This window comes from Lutra lutra, chromosome 8 (assembly GCF_902655055.1).
Source record: "Lutra lutra chromosome 8, mLutLut1.2, whole genome shotgun sequence".
Classification (NCBI taxonomy): Eukaryota; Metazoa; Chordata; class Mammalia; order Carnivora; family Mustelidae; genus Lutra; species Lutra lutra.
The window spans coordinates 85556970-85572612 of NC_062285.1; the positions used below are offsets into that span (position 1 = coordinate 85556970).

General features: G+C 40.4%; 1 protein-coding gene across 1 annotated transcript in view; it reads right to left on the bottom strand.

The window, feature by feature from the left end:
* The window catches only part of DERA (deoxyribose-phosphate aldolase), a 115453-nt gene that overhangs the window by 58521 nt on the left and 41289 nt on the right, over positions 1–15643 (bottom strand). The window contains exons 2-5 of the mRNA XM_047740914.1: positions 8603–8700; positions 6862–7009; positions 5275–5370; positions 2896–3030 (exon numbers count right to left, since the gene is read on the bottom strand). Of these exons, the coding sequence (XP_047596870.1) occupies positions 2896–3030; positions 5275–5370; positions 6862–7009; positions 8603–8700 (477 nt within the window). The remainder of the gene's footprint in view (positions 1–2895; positions 3031–5274; positions 5371–6861; positions 7010–8602; positions 8701–15643) is intronic.

Consider the following 15643-nt stretch of genomic DNA (forward strand, 5'->3'; position numbering starts at 1 on the left):
TCAAGGTGGGTGGGCAAAAGAATTAGAAACTCGAGGAGTAGAGATTTCAAATTGTCACCAGGGAGAATTCAAGAAGAGGAGTACAAGCCCCTCTTCCAGTCTTCTCTTTGAGTTCACCCCTGAAACTGTGGACCCTGCGACCACAAGACATGGTTAGGATACACTCTGAATGGTCAGCTTTAAAATTGGGATCCTTTCTTTCATGCTTCAGCCACTGTCCTACACTCCTCAGTGCACAGATGAGAGGGACCTGCATTTGAACAGGTATTAGCCTGAGACATTTCTGTCTGCACATTCCAAGAAATCAATTTTAGGCTCATATTTTAGTAAACAGCTAATATGAAAGCGTGACACTGAAAAATATATAATCAAATTGAGGCAAATTAAGAAAAATACTGCAGTGAAAAAAAAGGCTTCAGTCATTGCAGGTTTCTATTTAGAATTAAATTTCTAGTATTAAATGTTCCTTTTCAATTTGTTTTGGGTCAAGAGGTTATTAACACCATAAAAAAGTTAATAGAAAAGTATGGTCTAGGACAAAGATGTGTTATTATATTTTGCATGAATGCCTGTTATTAGGAAATTATCAGTTCCTAAAAACAACCATTCCTAGTTCATTAAGGGACAATTACATCAAAACCCATCTCCTATTATATTTTATTTCCCAATTAGTATTCTAGAGACAAGAGCACAAGTTATAATAGAAACTATACTTCTATGTCTACAACTGTTTAATAAAAGACATACAGGGGATATAGTTTTTTTTTTATTTAACTAAATCACATAGTCTATTTCCAAATTTGTTTTCAATATTATGCAAATTCATTTTTTCCCTCTAATTCTGGCCTGAAATCTATGACTAGAAGGAAACAAGAATCAATATATAGGGATAAAGGGTACCCATTTAAAATACGCCTTTTAAGAATGATTGCAATCAGCCAAAGCTCACATGAACCATAAAAAAAGGGAACAAAAATCAAAAGCACAAAAAGATATTTGTGGACTGTCAAGAATTTAAACTGGGTAAGGATTAAAAATGCTACTGAGTACAGCTGGGAGTAGGGCAACAGGAACGGCTTCAACATTTCCTTCTAGATCATTCAGACTGTGGTATAGGTGATCGTGATGCTCTCGGAGCTGCTGAAATCTCTGGGGTGACCTGCCCCACAGCTAACAGCTGTGCCTTCTGACTTCTTAGCTCTTCTCATTTAAATTTTGCTGTTATTGTGGTTTCACAAAGCCCTTTGCTATTAAGGATTTTACTGTCAGACCCCACTTGGCTCTTCATGGCACACTGTCCTTCCATGCTAGAACTCCCCTCAGTCCTTTCCGTCTGGGCACAAATATGTGCCCCATCTAACTTACTGAGAATGTACAGGAACATAGTTAATATTCTAAGCTAAAAAACTACATTTTCTGGCCTTACTTGCAGCCACGGTGGCCACGTAACTTAGTCTGAGCAAAAGAGATGGAAGCAAAAATACTGTGGGAGGCTTTTAGGATAGGACAGTCCTTCTTTCCTGTTATTTGGGAGATGGCATCAGAAGCGACCTCAGACAATGGAGTGCCCTTAAGTACAGGAATAGAAGCCACACACTTTGGGAGTGGAAGATCCAAGTAGTGTAAGTGACCAAGGACTTTGTGGGGCTGCCAAAGTACCCCTGAAATATCTACCTCCAGACTTTGTAGAAGAACATAAATCCTTGAGGTTTAAACTACTGACTAAATAAACAAATAAATAAATACACTACTGACTAAATTGTTGCTATTCTGTAACCAAAAGCAATTCTTAATGGATAAACAATGGAATTAGGATTCACATTTGACAATCTAGATGGATTGATGAATGAGAGTCACAGAAAGATACCCATGAAATATTGGCAAGTGCAATAAATAGATTAAGAAATAAATACATTAAGCATAATCTTACTTTTTATTTAAACTTTTAAAAAAGGGCATCAGTTGCATGTGTGTATATGAAGAGAAAAAAGTCTGAAAAGTTGTGCATTATACTGTTATTGAGGTTATTTCTAGCGGATGAGTTTATGTGGGGCATCTACTTCCTTTATTACAGATTAGAATTTTTGTCTTTAACAGCAAGCAGGTACAACATCTGTAATTAGAATAAAATATACCATGTATTTGATATTCACATATCTAAAGAGGTAACATATTATTCTGGCTTTATCTTATGATTTGATTAAAAAATTTTTAGTTGAACTACTTTTATACTGATTTGGTAAAGTAGAAAATTGTAATTATTTTAGCTATCAACAATCTCTAATATACAAAATATATTTAAGGCACCAGTCAAATCTATTTTTTAATATCTAATTATAAAAACAATAGCTAGTTATTGAAATGGGTAATGTTTTATCATAATCGGTGTGATAGTAAATCATGAATCTCAAAGGTAAACATAAAATAGTATCCATAGGAATTATGTGTAAGAACAGCAGGAGTAAAAATAGACTTAGCAGACTTATTACTAATCCCACATTCTCAAAATCCACAAAGATTAACATTAAAAAGGGGAAGTTTCCTCCACCTATTAAAATAAACTTTGCATAAATGACTTGCCTAGAGTGATTTATGCATTGAGTCATAAAATAGTAGAGAACAGAAAAATTAATAATCTAGTGCATAGAAACAGCCACTCACCTAAGCACTCGAAGGGATCTAAAAAGTTCACGCATGTGGGCAACTGCCAAGGATTGATGAGGGGAACAAGCCATGATCAATACCAGCCACATTTTCTCTCAAATTTACCCTCTGATCTGGTGACATGTAACCTAGAACAATGACTTCCAAAACATGCTGCCTCTTTTCCAGTCCTCACCATTGATTTCCACAGGTAGCACTATGTCCCCCTTTTAGGTAAGGACTTGCACATACCTTCCCACTGGCCCGTCAGCACCAATGTCCTGTTAATCACCACATCGATTTCCGTAGCTCCATCTTCCACAGCCAATCTGATCTCTTCTAATCGTGTTTTTAAACGCGTCTGTCCAGCTGGAAAGCCAGTGGCCACTAGCAGAGAGAGAAGAAAGGAGGGAAGGAAAGAAGAAAAGGAGGGAGGGAGGGAAGGAGGAAGACAAATTTCAGTCGTTGAGTATCTCAATAAGGAACCTCATACAAAAAAAAAACAAAAATGAAAACAAAAACAAAACAGTATTTTGACCAAAGCATTAATGACACTAAAGAGCTTCACGCCTGTCTTACAAAGTGAAGTCTGAAGAAACAGAATGTCACCTCATATGGTATTGGTGTTAGGACAAATATTAGTATTTTATAGTTTGAAAACCTGAAATTAAGTTTCTGCAGAGATGCTCATAAGAGGGCTTTAAGTAAACAGAAACTAAGAAAATATGTATCATCATAGTGACAGTCATAAAACACAGTAGCTAGAGCCCTGTCTTGATGGACTGGTTAATTACGAATTCTGCTCTTAATCAAATTGGTTACCACTGTAGTCTTGATTTACTCACTCACATTTATGGCTGTTGCAACCAAATTGCAATATAGGTTCTTCCCATTGCCTATCTTAAAATAAAGAGCCAAGCAGATGAGAATAAAGGGAGGAGACTGCAGGAGGGAAAAGGACCTAATATTGTCCACAAAACTGGGGCAGGGGCAAGTTGGGAAGAGCAAGACCAGGTGTAAATTAAAAAAAAAAAAAAAAATACAGCTATACCTCTGAAAAATCATTAACATTTTTTCCATGTGCATCATTAATTCCATTTCCATTACTAAAGATAACCTTTTGTATTTCCTTGATGTTATTAAATTCCTTGGGTCTGCTATCTTAGAGGAAAGATGTTTCTCTGTTGTGCAAAAGAAAAGCTGAACTGAATGAGGCTGATGAAAAATTTAAGGTAGCTGCCGAACACTTTCGGAATCTTCACAAATAGCTTGTATATCAAAACCATGTGTTTCTTTGATGTCTCCCTAATAAAATAAATTAATCATCTTTTTAGACTCCTCTTCTAAAGCACTAAGATATTCCTCTTAACATCTTCTAAAAGTACAATCTAGTTTTATATCTATCCTTACACACACACACACACACACTCACTCACACTCACACACACTCTACACCCTCACTTATACAGAAGATTTAAATACTCTTCTTTCTTTCATGCCCAGTCCAGTCCTCCTGAGTCTATCTCAAGTGAATGACTCCTGAACATACCCTCTTGTCTTTACTAAACTCCCAGGTTTTAGGGTGGCACTCCTCACCTCACACGTGGACTGTGGTAAGTCTCCCTAACTCCCTGTCACCCCACTCTACTGGACCCACAACCACCCCTCAACTCACAAGATCATGCAGCTAATCATGACATGTCTCTGCTGAAAACCTTGCAGTATGTTCCCCAACACCAGCATAGACCCTGAATGCCCTCACCGGGCCATTTTCCCCTATGTGATCTGGCCCAGATCTACCATCTCTAGCTTCAACTCCCAGGGCACCCCCCGCCCCAACTTCATCCCAATTTAGATCTGACAATGACAAACCACTTGTGGTTCGGTTCCCTGAATGTGCTTCTGTGCCTTCCCACAGGCTAGTTCCTCTGTTTAAAAGGTCATTCCCTGTCTCAGCAACACCGCCAACTCCCCTTTCCCTCTAAGACCCCCCAACACAGTATCATCTCCCCTGTGAATACTGTTACTCTCTGAGCATCACCAACTTCCGCAAAATAAATCACTCTCCACTCTTGAGTTACAACTGTACCTTCTGTGTATCTTTATTATCATCTTTTACACATATATACTACTACATATCCTGCATTATGACGTTTTCAACTTGCTTATTCCTCCTAAACAACCAAGTTTCCGTAAGGGCAGGGACACGGTTCTGTATTCTGGGGAATGAATGTGGTCTGCTACTTAGGAGGCAAGTAGATATGGAGAGAATGAGTAAATAGAAATCATTAAATATATAAAGCTAATTAAAATCATAGTATAAAACTGTATACAAAACCCTCAGGGGGTGCCTGGGTGGCTCAGTGGGTTAAGCCTCCGCCTTCATTCAGCTCAGGTCGTGATCTCAGGGTCCTGGGATCGAGCCCCACATCGGGCTCTCTGCTCAGCGGGGAGCCTGCTTCCTCCTCTCTCTCTGCCTGCCTCTCTGCCTCCTTGTGATCTCTCTCTCTGTGTCATATAAATAAATAAAATCTTAAAAACAAAAACAACAACAAAAAAAAACCCTCAGGTGTCTGAGTTGAAAACTGGAAACAGGCTGCAAGACAAGAGCAAAAGCCACAATAATCTTACCTGAAGCCACGGGGATGGTACAGCCTGCGGCCTTCAGCGCTTTAACTGCATCACACACCCTCGCAGGATAAACACAAACGGCCGCGGTCGTGAGGCCTGGGAGAAAAGAGATCGTAACAGCCTACTTCATGGGAAGTTCAACTTGCACAACAAGCTTTTCATGATTTACACCACACCCTGGCAGAACTCGAAATGAGAGGAGAAATAACTCCCCTAAGACACTGCAACGAATGAAAAAGTTTTGACTCCCCCACATTCCTTTCCAGTCCTTGACAACAGGGATCATTTGCTCCTTGTTCAAGTCACGGAATAAAATAATTGTGGGGCACCGGTCTTTGAGGTCAACATAATGCCATTTTTTAAAGATTGCTAAGCGATAAACATAACGGGCTTGACTCAATGAAAATATTTTATTTCATGTAGGTCACATAATCCAGATTTGTACAGCTAATAGACAGTGGATGAAGAAAGTGGATGAGAACCTGACAGGATAGTATAGCAAAGTGATATTTAACTAATCCTCTTCCCTCTCTTGCAAGAAATAATACAATCTGGATCTGGAGCCCTCATTCAGAGGAATAAGCTCTTAAATTTAAAGAAATCAAATAAAAATCAAATAGCCACTATAAAACAAAGCAAGAACATAGACTCCTACACAGTTGCCCCATTTTTCCCCAGCCTCTCCTCCAAAGTTGTTACTTGAAACAATCTTGTATAACAATGCTTATACGTAGGTGGTGTTTTTATTGTCAACCCCAAAGACACATATTTTCCAAAAGCAGTGGAGTTGTTTAGGTCTATAAATTATCTTCAAATTGTTTGGGATAAAATACCTGCATTGGGCCAATGCCACATTTCCAGTTGCATATTTATTACCGATAGGCACTTTGGAATCATGAAGCATCCCTCCGCCAAAAGACATGGCTCCTAAAATCAGCCCAGTGAGTCCTATGGCACATGGTCTTGGAAATAACCTTTAGCCTTCCAGACCTTGGTTTCCTCATTTAGAAAAAGGGGATCAACTCTCAAAGGTCTCCTCCATTCCTAAGATGTTAAGATTCTAAACTTATGGCAACTTTAGAAAGTCCTTCCTTTCATGCATACTAAAAGCGTGAATGTAACTTTTTTTCAAAAGATCTAACCTAATATACGAGCATGCAATATTCCCCATTTGCATTTTATTCTCAAATGTATTTCATTTACTCACAGAAAATACTTTATGTATGAGATGTGATTATTAAGTAATGAGACTGGCTTTTTGCACGTGTGGCTAGGGAATGAGAATCAGTATTTTAGAGTCACTAGACAGAAATTTCCCACACTGAAGAACTGGAAAGAAAAATAAAGAAACTCTCTACCAGCAACTTTAATCCAGGATGGAAAGAACTGACCTAAAAATGAGACTCAGATTCTCTCCCTGCTGTTTTTCAGAGAAGAATCTCAATTATTTGCCTATGTATACAATTCTCCCGTGGATTTTATTGCTGTTACCATTTTAGCAGCTGAATCTTGTCTCAAATCCTCTTAGATTTAGTAATTAGTACTGTAAAGACGTAAACAGAGACAGATTATACACAACAATGTTACCTTTATCATGCATGTTTAAAGTTTTTAAGAGATCTTCCCGGATTGGATACTTGGCTTTATAACAGAGCCTTTGAACGTTGGAAGATGTGTCATCGCCTGCAAGTGTAGTAAGATCTATAAAGGTAACAGCTTTCAGGAGCCAAGCAGCCTGGTTTAAGAAAAGTAAAAGCAAGATTAAAAAAAAAAAGTCATCTCCAACCCAGTTACTTAGTAGGAAATCATTAGACAAACATGGGTGCTAAAATCTGACATCTATACTGTTCTAAGGCATGTCCTTCTCATATGTGATATAAACATTGCTCAAGAGTGACCAATAAGAGGAACACTGCATAGAATAAAATAAAAGATGATTACAGAGTAGCCTTAAAAATTATTTTTCCCGGGTGCCCGGGTGGCTCAGTCAGTTAAGCATCCCACTCTTGATTTCAGCTCAGGTCATGATCTCAGGGTTGTGAGACTGAGCCCTGAGCTGGGCTCTGGCTCAGGAGGGATTCTGCTTGAGATTCTCTCTTGCCCTCTGCCCCTCCCCCATGCATGTGCACACTCTCTCTCTCTCTCAAATAAATAAAATCTTTAAAAAATTTTTTGCCTTCCATTGGTATCCCAAAGTGAAATCCTAATAGATTAAGCCTCCCCACACCAGACCTCTCCATCTCCTCCACTAGGAGCCCCTGAAAGCTACCATATGACAGAACTTGGGAAGAAGAGGATTTCTGTCTGATATTTTACCTCCAGCCTTGGGATCTGGGATAAGACATTTAAAAAAGAGTCTCTAATTTCTTTGATGTTGTTGTTTTTCACTCTAATTCAATTCCATTTCTAAAATAATACTCAGGACGCCTGGGTGGCTCAGTTGGTTAAGCAGCTGCCTTCGGCTCAGGTCATGATCCCAGCGTCCTGGGATCGAGTCCCACATCGGGCTCCTTGCTCGTCAGGGAACCTGCTTCTCCCTCTGCCTCTGCCTGCCATTCTGTCTGCCTGTACTCGCTCTCTCTCCTCTCTCTCTCTGACAAATAAATAAAATCTTAAAAAAATAAATAAATAAAATAAAATAATACTCATACTTCCTAACTCATTCTAATGAATTTCCTTTTATCTTTCCATTGGAATATTCCCAAGGATGAGCAAAATGTAAAATGTCATCCTAAAGGATTCAATCACACTATTTTGCTTCACTTGTGACATGAACTCTGAATTCCTCTTAGTCCTATGACACACAGCTCACCGTTGGTCAGTATATACTGAAGGGTATGCTGACCACTAGTCCCTTTGAAACATCACTTTTCGAGTTTTGGAAAATGCTTTATGAAAATTAATAGTAAGGTAAACACAATGGTCAAAGAAGGTCAATGCTTAGGCCTAAGGGCCTCAACAGCAGACACATCAGGTTTCGATGTTACGGCTTAAAAATTAAAATAGAAGACAACCAAAGAAGGTATGTCTAAGGAGCTGAATAAATGTGTTGAGGAAATGTGCCATTTAATTCACTCATGAATAAAGATGCCTCAAATTCATTTGCGGCTTTGCCACTCAAGAGTGATAAGATTTTTAACCTGTTTGGATAAATGTGTTATCTTTCTCCAACCCATCATCATCACATATGAATTATTAAAATAAGTCATGGACAGCAGCAATCTTTTAAGTTTAGATGCATCCTGAGCGAAATTCAATATTGTGGCCTTGAGGGAAGAGACCAGGCATTGTACACTACCGGGGCAGAGTGCTCAAGAAGCAACCTTACCTGCCACTCCTTCTTCACGGTTCTGCGAGCCTGGATTTGTTCTGCACGCCTCAGAACTGCGGGTTGATTCACCTGTACTTTGGAGATCCAGCTAAGGTCTAAATGGGAAAGAAAAACACTTCTTAATAAATATATTCACCTATACATGGTCCTTGAAAAGATACATCATTTTGCATCAAAGCTCTTTTTAAAGCTTATGCTGCTTTTTTGCACAATTACAAATAAAGAACCTTGTTGAAAGAAACCCAGTCATAGAAAGGCACTCTTCGTGTAAAACCGAGTAGTACGCTGGGAACCAGAAGCATATATAGCTACGTCTAATGGGAGGAAAATGTTATGTTACCCGTGCTGCGTGCCTCACTTCTGACAGCAAAGACTTATTTGTAAGTGTCCAGTCCAGGAGAACAAATGATTAATAAATACTTAAGTGAATTAATGTTGGGGCTTAAAGGAATCCTTGATCACTATCCCCCTTACTGACAAGATTTATATCTACTAGAAGCGAGTATGATGTAGCCCATTCTTTCCTCAAAAGGGACATTTTCAGAATGTATTAGAAATTACAACATTTCAACTTGAGTTGTAATGTATTTTGGGGAATCAGTTCACTACAAATTGTGACTATAAACATTGTACTGTAAATGTTTTGTAGTTTTCCCCCAATAAAATTTTTGGGAAAAAGCAAAAAAAAAAAAAAAAAAGAAGAAGAAGAAGAAGAAGAAGTTGTTACAACATTGACAGAAGTTAGAAAAAAGGGAAAGGAAAAAAAAAAAAACAAGGTGTTCAAAATTCTGGGAGTTATCTCTATTGCTTCTGTTTTTGAAATGCTCTTCCCTACCCTGATCCTACCCTCCATCTCTCTGAGTTAACTGTAATTTCTATTTTAAACCAGCCCTTAGCTTTTGTGAAAAACACTGCCAGCTCCCCAGATAGAGCTAACATCTGGATACAGCTGTACTACACAACTTGGATTTAGTTCATCAAGGAGTTGTGGTAGAATGGTCTCCTGTCCTCACTATATTGTGAGTCATGATCTTATCTGTGAGTGACTAACACCAAACACAGGGTGTATCTCCATGTAATTCAGTTTTATCCCCCAACGCTCTACCACATAGGTGACTTCACAGTAAACTGAGCACCTAGCCATTTACCTCCTATAACTAACTTCATTTTTATATCCCTCTAGCACCTTCTTTTTAGAAGAGCCTTAAAGAACTACTGTGGAAGAGGAATAGGCCCCAGTTATCCACGATGTTGCTTTCCACGGTTCCGGTTACCTGGGGTCAGGTGCAGTCCAACAAGGGATGCTCCTCCTTCTGGGGTATCAGAAGTCAATAGCAGCCTAACACTGCATCACAATGCCTATGTCATTCACCTCATTTCCTCTCATAAGACAGGCATTTTATCATCACGCCTCACCACAAGAAAGGTGACGGCAATACGATCAAGTGTTCCAAGAGAGATCACATTCATGTAACTTTTATTATACCATATTGTTATAGCTGTTCTAGTTTATTATTAGTTACTGTTGTTAATCTCTTATGTGCCCCATTTATGAATTAAAATTTATTATCGGTGTGTATGAATAGGAAAAAACACAGTATGTATGTAGGGTCCAGCACTGTCCAAAGTCTCAGACAACCCCTGGGGGTGCTCTTGGAACACATTCCCCACAGATAACAGGGGACCACCATACACATTTCTCTCTAATATGGGGGGGAACTGCTGACTGCCTACTGTACTATGTAACAACACAAATAATAATCATAATAATAATACAGTATTTGCATCCACCACAAAAATAAGACCATGTTTCTACAAAGACATTCTCTCTCATTTCCAAATGACTCTTCTTATCAATATTAATATTGTAGAAATTACAAGTCAGAGTCTGAGTGATTAATAATGATACACTTATTTAAGTATCACTGAATAAGGAGCAGAGTCTGGGAGCTTTTTTTTCCCTAATTAAATTATTTTGTTATCCGAAATCATTTAACGAAACAGATTTTTTTTTAAGATTTTATTTTTATTTATTTGACAGAGATCACAATTAGGCAGAGAGGCAGGCAGAGAGAGAGAGAAGGAAGCAAGGCTCCCCACTGAGCAGAAAGCCTGATGCAGGGCTCAATCCCAGGACCCTGGGATCATGACCTGAGCCAAAGGCAGAGGCTTTAACCCACTGAGCCACCCAGGTGCCCCAGCAAAACAGATTTTTAACATTTCAATCCATCTGCTCCTCCAAGACACTGTATGGTTTCCTGCTCATCTGCTGAGCCAACATCACAGTCTAAGGTCAAGCAAACGTTATCTGTCTCTTCTTCACCATCCAAAGATGGGTTCTAGGTAAAGCCCAAAGAAATAAGACCAGACTCAGCCTAATTTATAAGACCTATAAGAACCCCTCTCTCAAAGAAAGGGGAAATTTTGTTCTTTTTCTTTTATAAAAAACTACTAATAAGAGTGATTAGGTTTATGGTAAAGATCATTTCAGACAGACAGTAAAAATCAGTGAGGCAGAGTCGTGTGAAATATAAGACTCACCACCAAGCAACTGTTGACAGTGGCCAAGAGAGGGAAGCCTATGCTGCAGGGGGCCAGGGCTCTGAGGGGCCATCCTTGATCCATCACATGACCCTTTCTGGAAGCCCCTCTCCACCTCCTCTCTACTCCCCACCCACACGACCACCACAGGAAGCGTGGCTACTGGAGAGACATCTCTGGCAATCGCCAAGACCTCACCACCTGGCTCCCTTTGACCTGATAGGACACCTCTTCTCCCTCTCTGCCCCTCCAAGCCTGTGCTGCAGCCTTTCTAATCTACCAGGAGTTCACGGGCAATTATGTCACATTCTGTCCTGGATCTATATGTGCTGGTCGTTCCTTCTGCCCCTTGTTATCCTGCCAATAGAGTGAACTCCCACCACCCTTTAAGACTTAATTCAAATGCCACCTTCTCTGTAAACCTTTTCTGAATCATACAGGTTGAGCTATTCCTTTGCTTTGTTGTACTTAATTCAACTTTATAGTCTACCTTTAGTGTAGTCCCCTTATTCTGAATGCACTGATTGGTCAAAATGTTTAGAGTCCCAACAGATTTTTAAAACTCTAAGCAAAGTGCCCGACTTGTGGGTGGCATTCAATAAATAAAATAAATGGGTCCTCAAGACCAGAAACGATCGGGACGCCTGGGTGGCTCAGTGGGTTAAAGCCTCTGCCTTCAGCTCAGGTCATGGTCTCAGGGTCCTGGGATCGAGCCCCGCGTTGGGCTCTCTGCTCAGCGGGGAGCCTGCTTCCCTCTCTCTCTCTTTCTCTCTGCCTGCCTCTCTGCCTACTTGTGATCTCTGTCAAATAAATAAATAAAATCTTTAAAAAAAAAAAAAAACAGAAACGATCAAATTCTGGGTAATATCTTCCCACCTGCTTTCTCTAAAAAAAAATTTTTGTTGTGTTTACTTCCATCACCCTAGTATTACTGAGGTATAACTGACAAACTGTATATGTTCAAGATATACGTCTTGAGGGGAGGTCTGGGTGGCTCAGCTAGTTAAGCATCTGCCTGCCCTGACCTACTCAGGTCAGGATCCCAGGGCCTGGGACTAAGCCCTGCATAAGGCTTCCTGCTCAGCGGGAAGTCTGCTTCTCCCTCTCCCTCTGCTGTTCCCCCTGCTTGTGCTCTCTCTCTCTCTCTCATAAAAAGAAAAAAAAAAGGTATACATCTGTATGGTGGATGAAATAATCACCACAATCACGCTAATTAACATATCTACCACTTCACCCATTATCCACTTTTTTTTTCCTTTTTTGAGTGGGTTGAGAACATTTAAAGTCTACTCTATCAGCAGATTTCGACCAAACAATACAGTATTGTTAACAACCGTCACACTGGGGGGGCCTGGATGGCTCAATCGGTTGAGTGTCCAACTCTTGATTTCAGCTCAGGTGATGATCTCAAGGTCATCAGTTAGGTTCCACGCTCAGCACGGAGTCTGCTTGTCCCTCTCCCTCTGCTCCTCCCCGGGCTCACTTTCACTCGCTCTCTAATAAGATCTTGTAAAAAACATAAAACAATAGTCACGGTGCTGTACATTATATCTCTGGAACTTATTCACCTTGAATGATGGAACTTCGCACTCCAATGCTTCTGATTAAAGAACTTACAGATCTCCACAGGAGAAGCTGGGACTCAAGCACGAACGGAAAACCTGAGGGCATCCACCTTAAAAACTAATTTTTAGTACAACTCCCCACCAAAGGTTAGAACCCACCAGGCTGGCTCTCACACTTCTCAGACACCACTTACCAGAGGTCCCCACAAACTACCTCCTGGAGGATGTAATAGGATTACTTCTCTTGCAGTATCAGCCTCTACTGTTAAAAATATCATTAGCGGTCATAAAATTATCCGGCCCCATATTTAATCCAGCCACAGAATTTGCCTCTGTGACCTCCCATGGTAATGAATTATATAAGTGACTATCTCATTTTATTAGCATTTAATTTGCTACTCTTTAATTTCATCAAATAACCCTTGTTCTCATATTATGGGATCTGGGGAAAAGAAAGGACTGATTGGCCTTTGTTATGTCCTTCATAATTTTTAATATTTTATTCGAGTACCCTTTAGTGTCTCCTTTCCAGGAGAAGTGATTCTAATACATACAATCTCGTCAGTACCATAGAATCTTCTCTTATGGGGGCCAGGAAGGGTTTCAAGTACACGTGCCTTTGGGGAAAAGAGACATGAAGCCATAATTGGAAGGCGATAATACTCTTTTCTCAAAACTGTCCCATGAAAAAATATCCTATTGTGTCTCTTAGTATGTCGTTTAGATGGCTTTTGGGCTCTTCTGTCAGTTATAAATTTGTTCTCAAATACTCTTCTCACAATTTTTTATTATTATTATTGTTCCTACATCTCAGTAGAGACAAATCACTTTCCCTACAAATCCACCACATGGTCTTCCCGTCACATCCACTGATGCTTCCATGGATGTTCTCGTGCTTCCTCACAATAGTCCTAAAACACGTAACACAAAACGATAACTCCATGAAAGGTTTATTTTGTATTTTGATTTTACCTCTGTTCTTAATGGAGAAAGATAAATTGTGATAGGTTATCAGAGATTTTTTTTCTCCCAAATTTGAGGAAAGAAAGGTTAAATTTCCCATGTTTTCTCTTTTCATTCTTTCCACTTATCTTCAATTCTAATTTGCAATGTCCAGCCACAACTTCCCATCCGTGCAAGTGCCCAGCATAGAAACAGTTGCTCAATAAGCCCCCTGCATCAGAGTACATTTATTTTTTTACCTCAGACACTGAAACCAGTGAAATATCAACCTGATCATGTCTGGCCTTTCAGTCTTAGCCTGGGAAAAGGTTAGCTGGGTGAGAGAAAAGAGCACTGGATGCTACTGCATGCCTGATCCCTCCAGGCTCAAAAGATACTCAACTTCTATAAATGAGCAGACTCAGCCTTGTCCAGTTCTGACCAAAGACACAACCAGACAGAGACCATGCCTGGAGCTTCATCTTTACTAACTGGTAGAAACAAGACTTCGGGGGAGCCTGGGTGGCTCAGTGGGTTAAAGCCTCTGCCTTCAGCTCGGGTCATGATCCTGGAGTCCTGGGATCGAGCCCCGCATCGGGCTCTCTGCTCGGCGGGGAGCCTGCTTCTCCCTCTCTCTCTGCCTGCCTCTCTGCCTACTTGTGATCTCTGTCTGTCAAATAAATAAATAAAATCTTTAAAAAAAAAAAAAGAAACAAGACTTTGTTTTCTTCGCCAAGTCTAGTCTACCACCCAGTAAGCCCCGGGTGAGCTCTCAAGGGCACCCATGCCCCGAGTGGACACGAGCCAACTCTTCCGACATGGTACGGTGTAAGCCCAATCCTTACAACCCAGACAGATGGTCTAGAAACCAAGATACCAACAACTAGACACCATAAATTGCCACTGCTCAAAGAGCCTTACTACTACAACATCTCCCCACAGCTACTCTGACCTGATCTCCAGCTCCCATCCCACATACATTCGCCATCCCTAACCATTATTTAGAATACCAAACCGATGGAACTAGAATTTATGCTTAGCAAAATTAGTCAATCAGAGAAAGACAATTATCATGTGATCTCCCTGATATGAGAAAAGTTGAGAGGCAATATGGGGGGGGGTTGGGGGACAGGAAAAGAATAAATGAAACAAGATGGGATCGGGAGGGAGACAAACCATGAGAGACTCTTATTTTAGTATATGTGCTGCTGAAGCGAGCACTTAATCTCACAAAACAAACTGAGGGTTGCTGGAGGGAGGAGGTAGGGAGAAGGTGGTGGGGTTATGGACATTGGGGAAGGTATGTGCTATGAAGTGTGTAAACCTGGCAATTTACCTGACCTATACCCTGGAGCTAATAATACATTATATGTTAACAAAAAAATTTAAAAATTAAAAAAAAAAAAAGAATACCAATCCAAGTTCAGGTGAGCGATGAGTTTACTACGCCCTCTGAAATACTTCAATGCAGATAATGTGGCACTGAGCTGAAGGCCAGCGGGGTCTGCTCACTTGTTCCTTCGGTGCCAACATTGAATACTCTCTGCTTACACTCCTCTTCCCTCTGGTGGCATTTCCAGTATGTCTTGTACCCACAGCCACGAGGGGTACAACATTCTCTCAGAACACATCACCACAGCGGAAGAGAGTCTGAGTTCATGTTACAAGACATGTGTGCTCTTGGACCTGGCTTCCCCCAGCAGCATCACAAGGGGATTTTAAGGCCTCCCTCCTTTCTCTTACCCTTCATCCCTCCTTGAGCCATGAGCTCTTTCCCAGCAATCGCTGCTCACTGCTCTTTACCATTCAATTTCTGTCCATTATTCTCCTTCTCGATCATCTGCTAATGTCTGTGGATTGATCGAGGCCCTAGAAGGAGAACCTCATCACTTATTCTGGCTTCTGCATACTGTCCCTTGCGATGCCCAGGTTGCCTGTTTCTGTCCCCAGCCCCCAAGGTTCAGCAGCAGGTGGTGGCTGCGGTTATGCA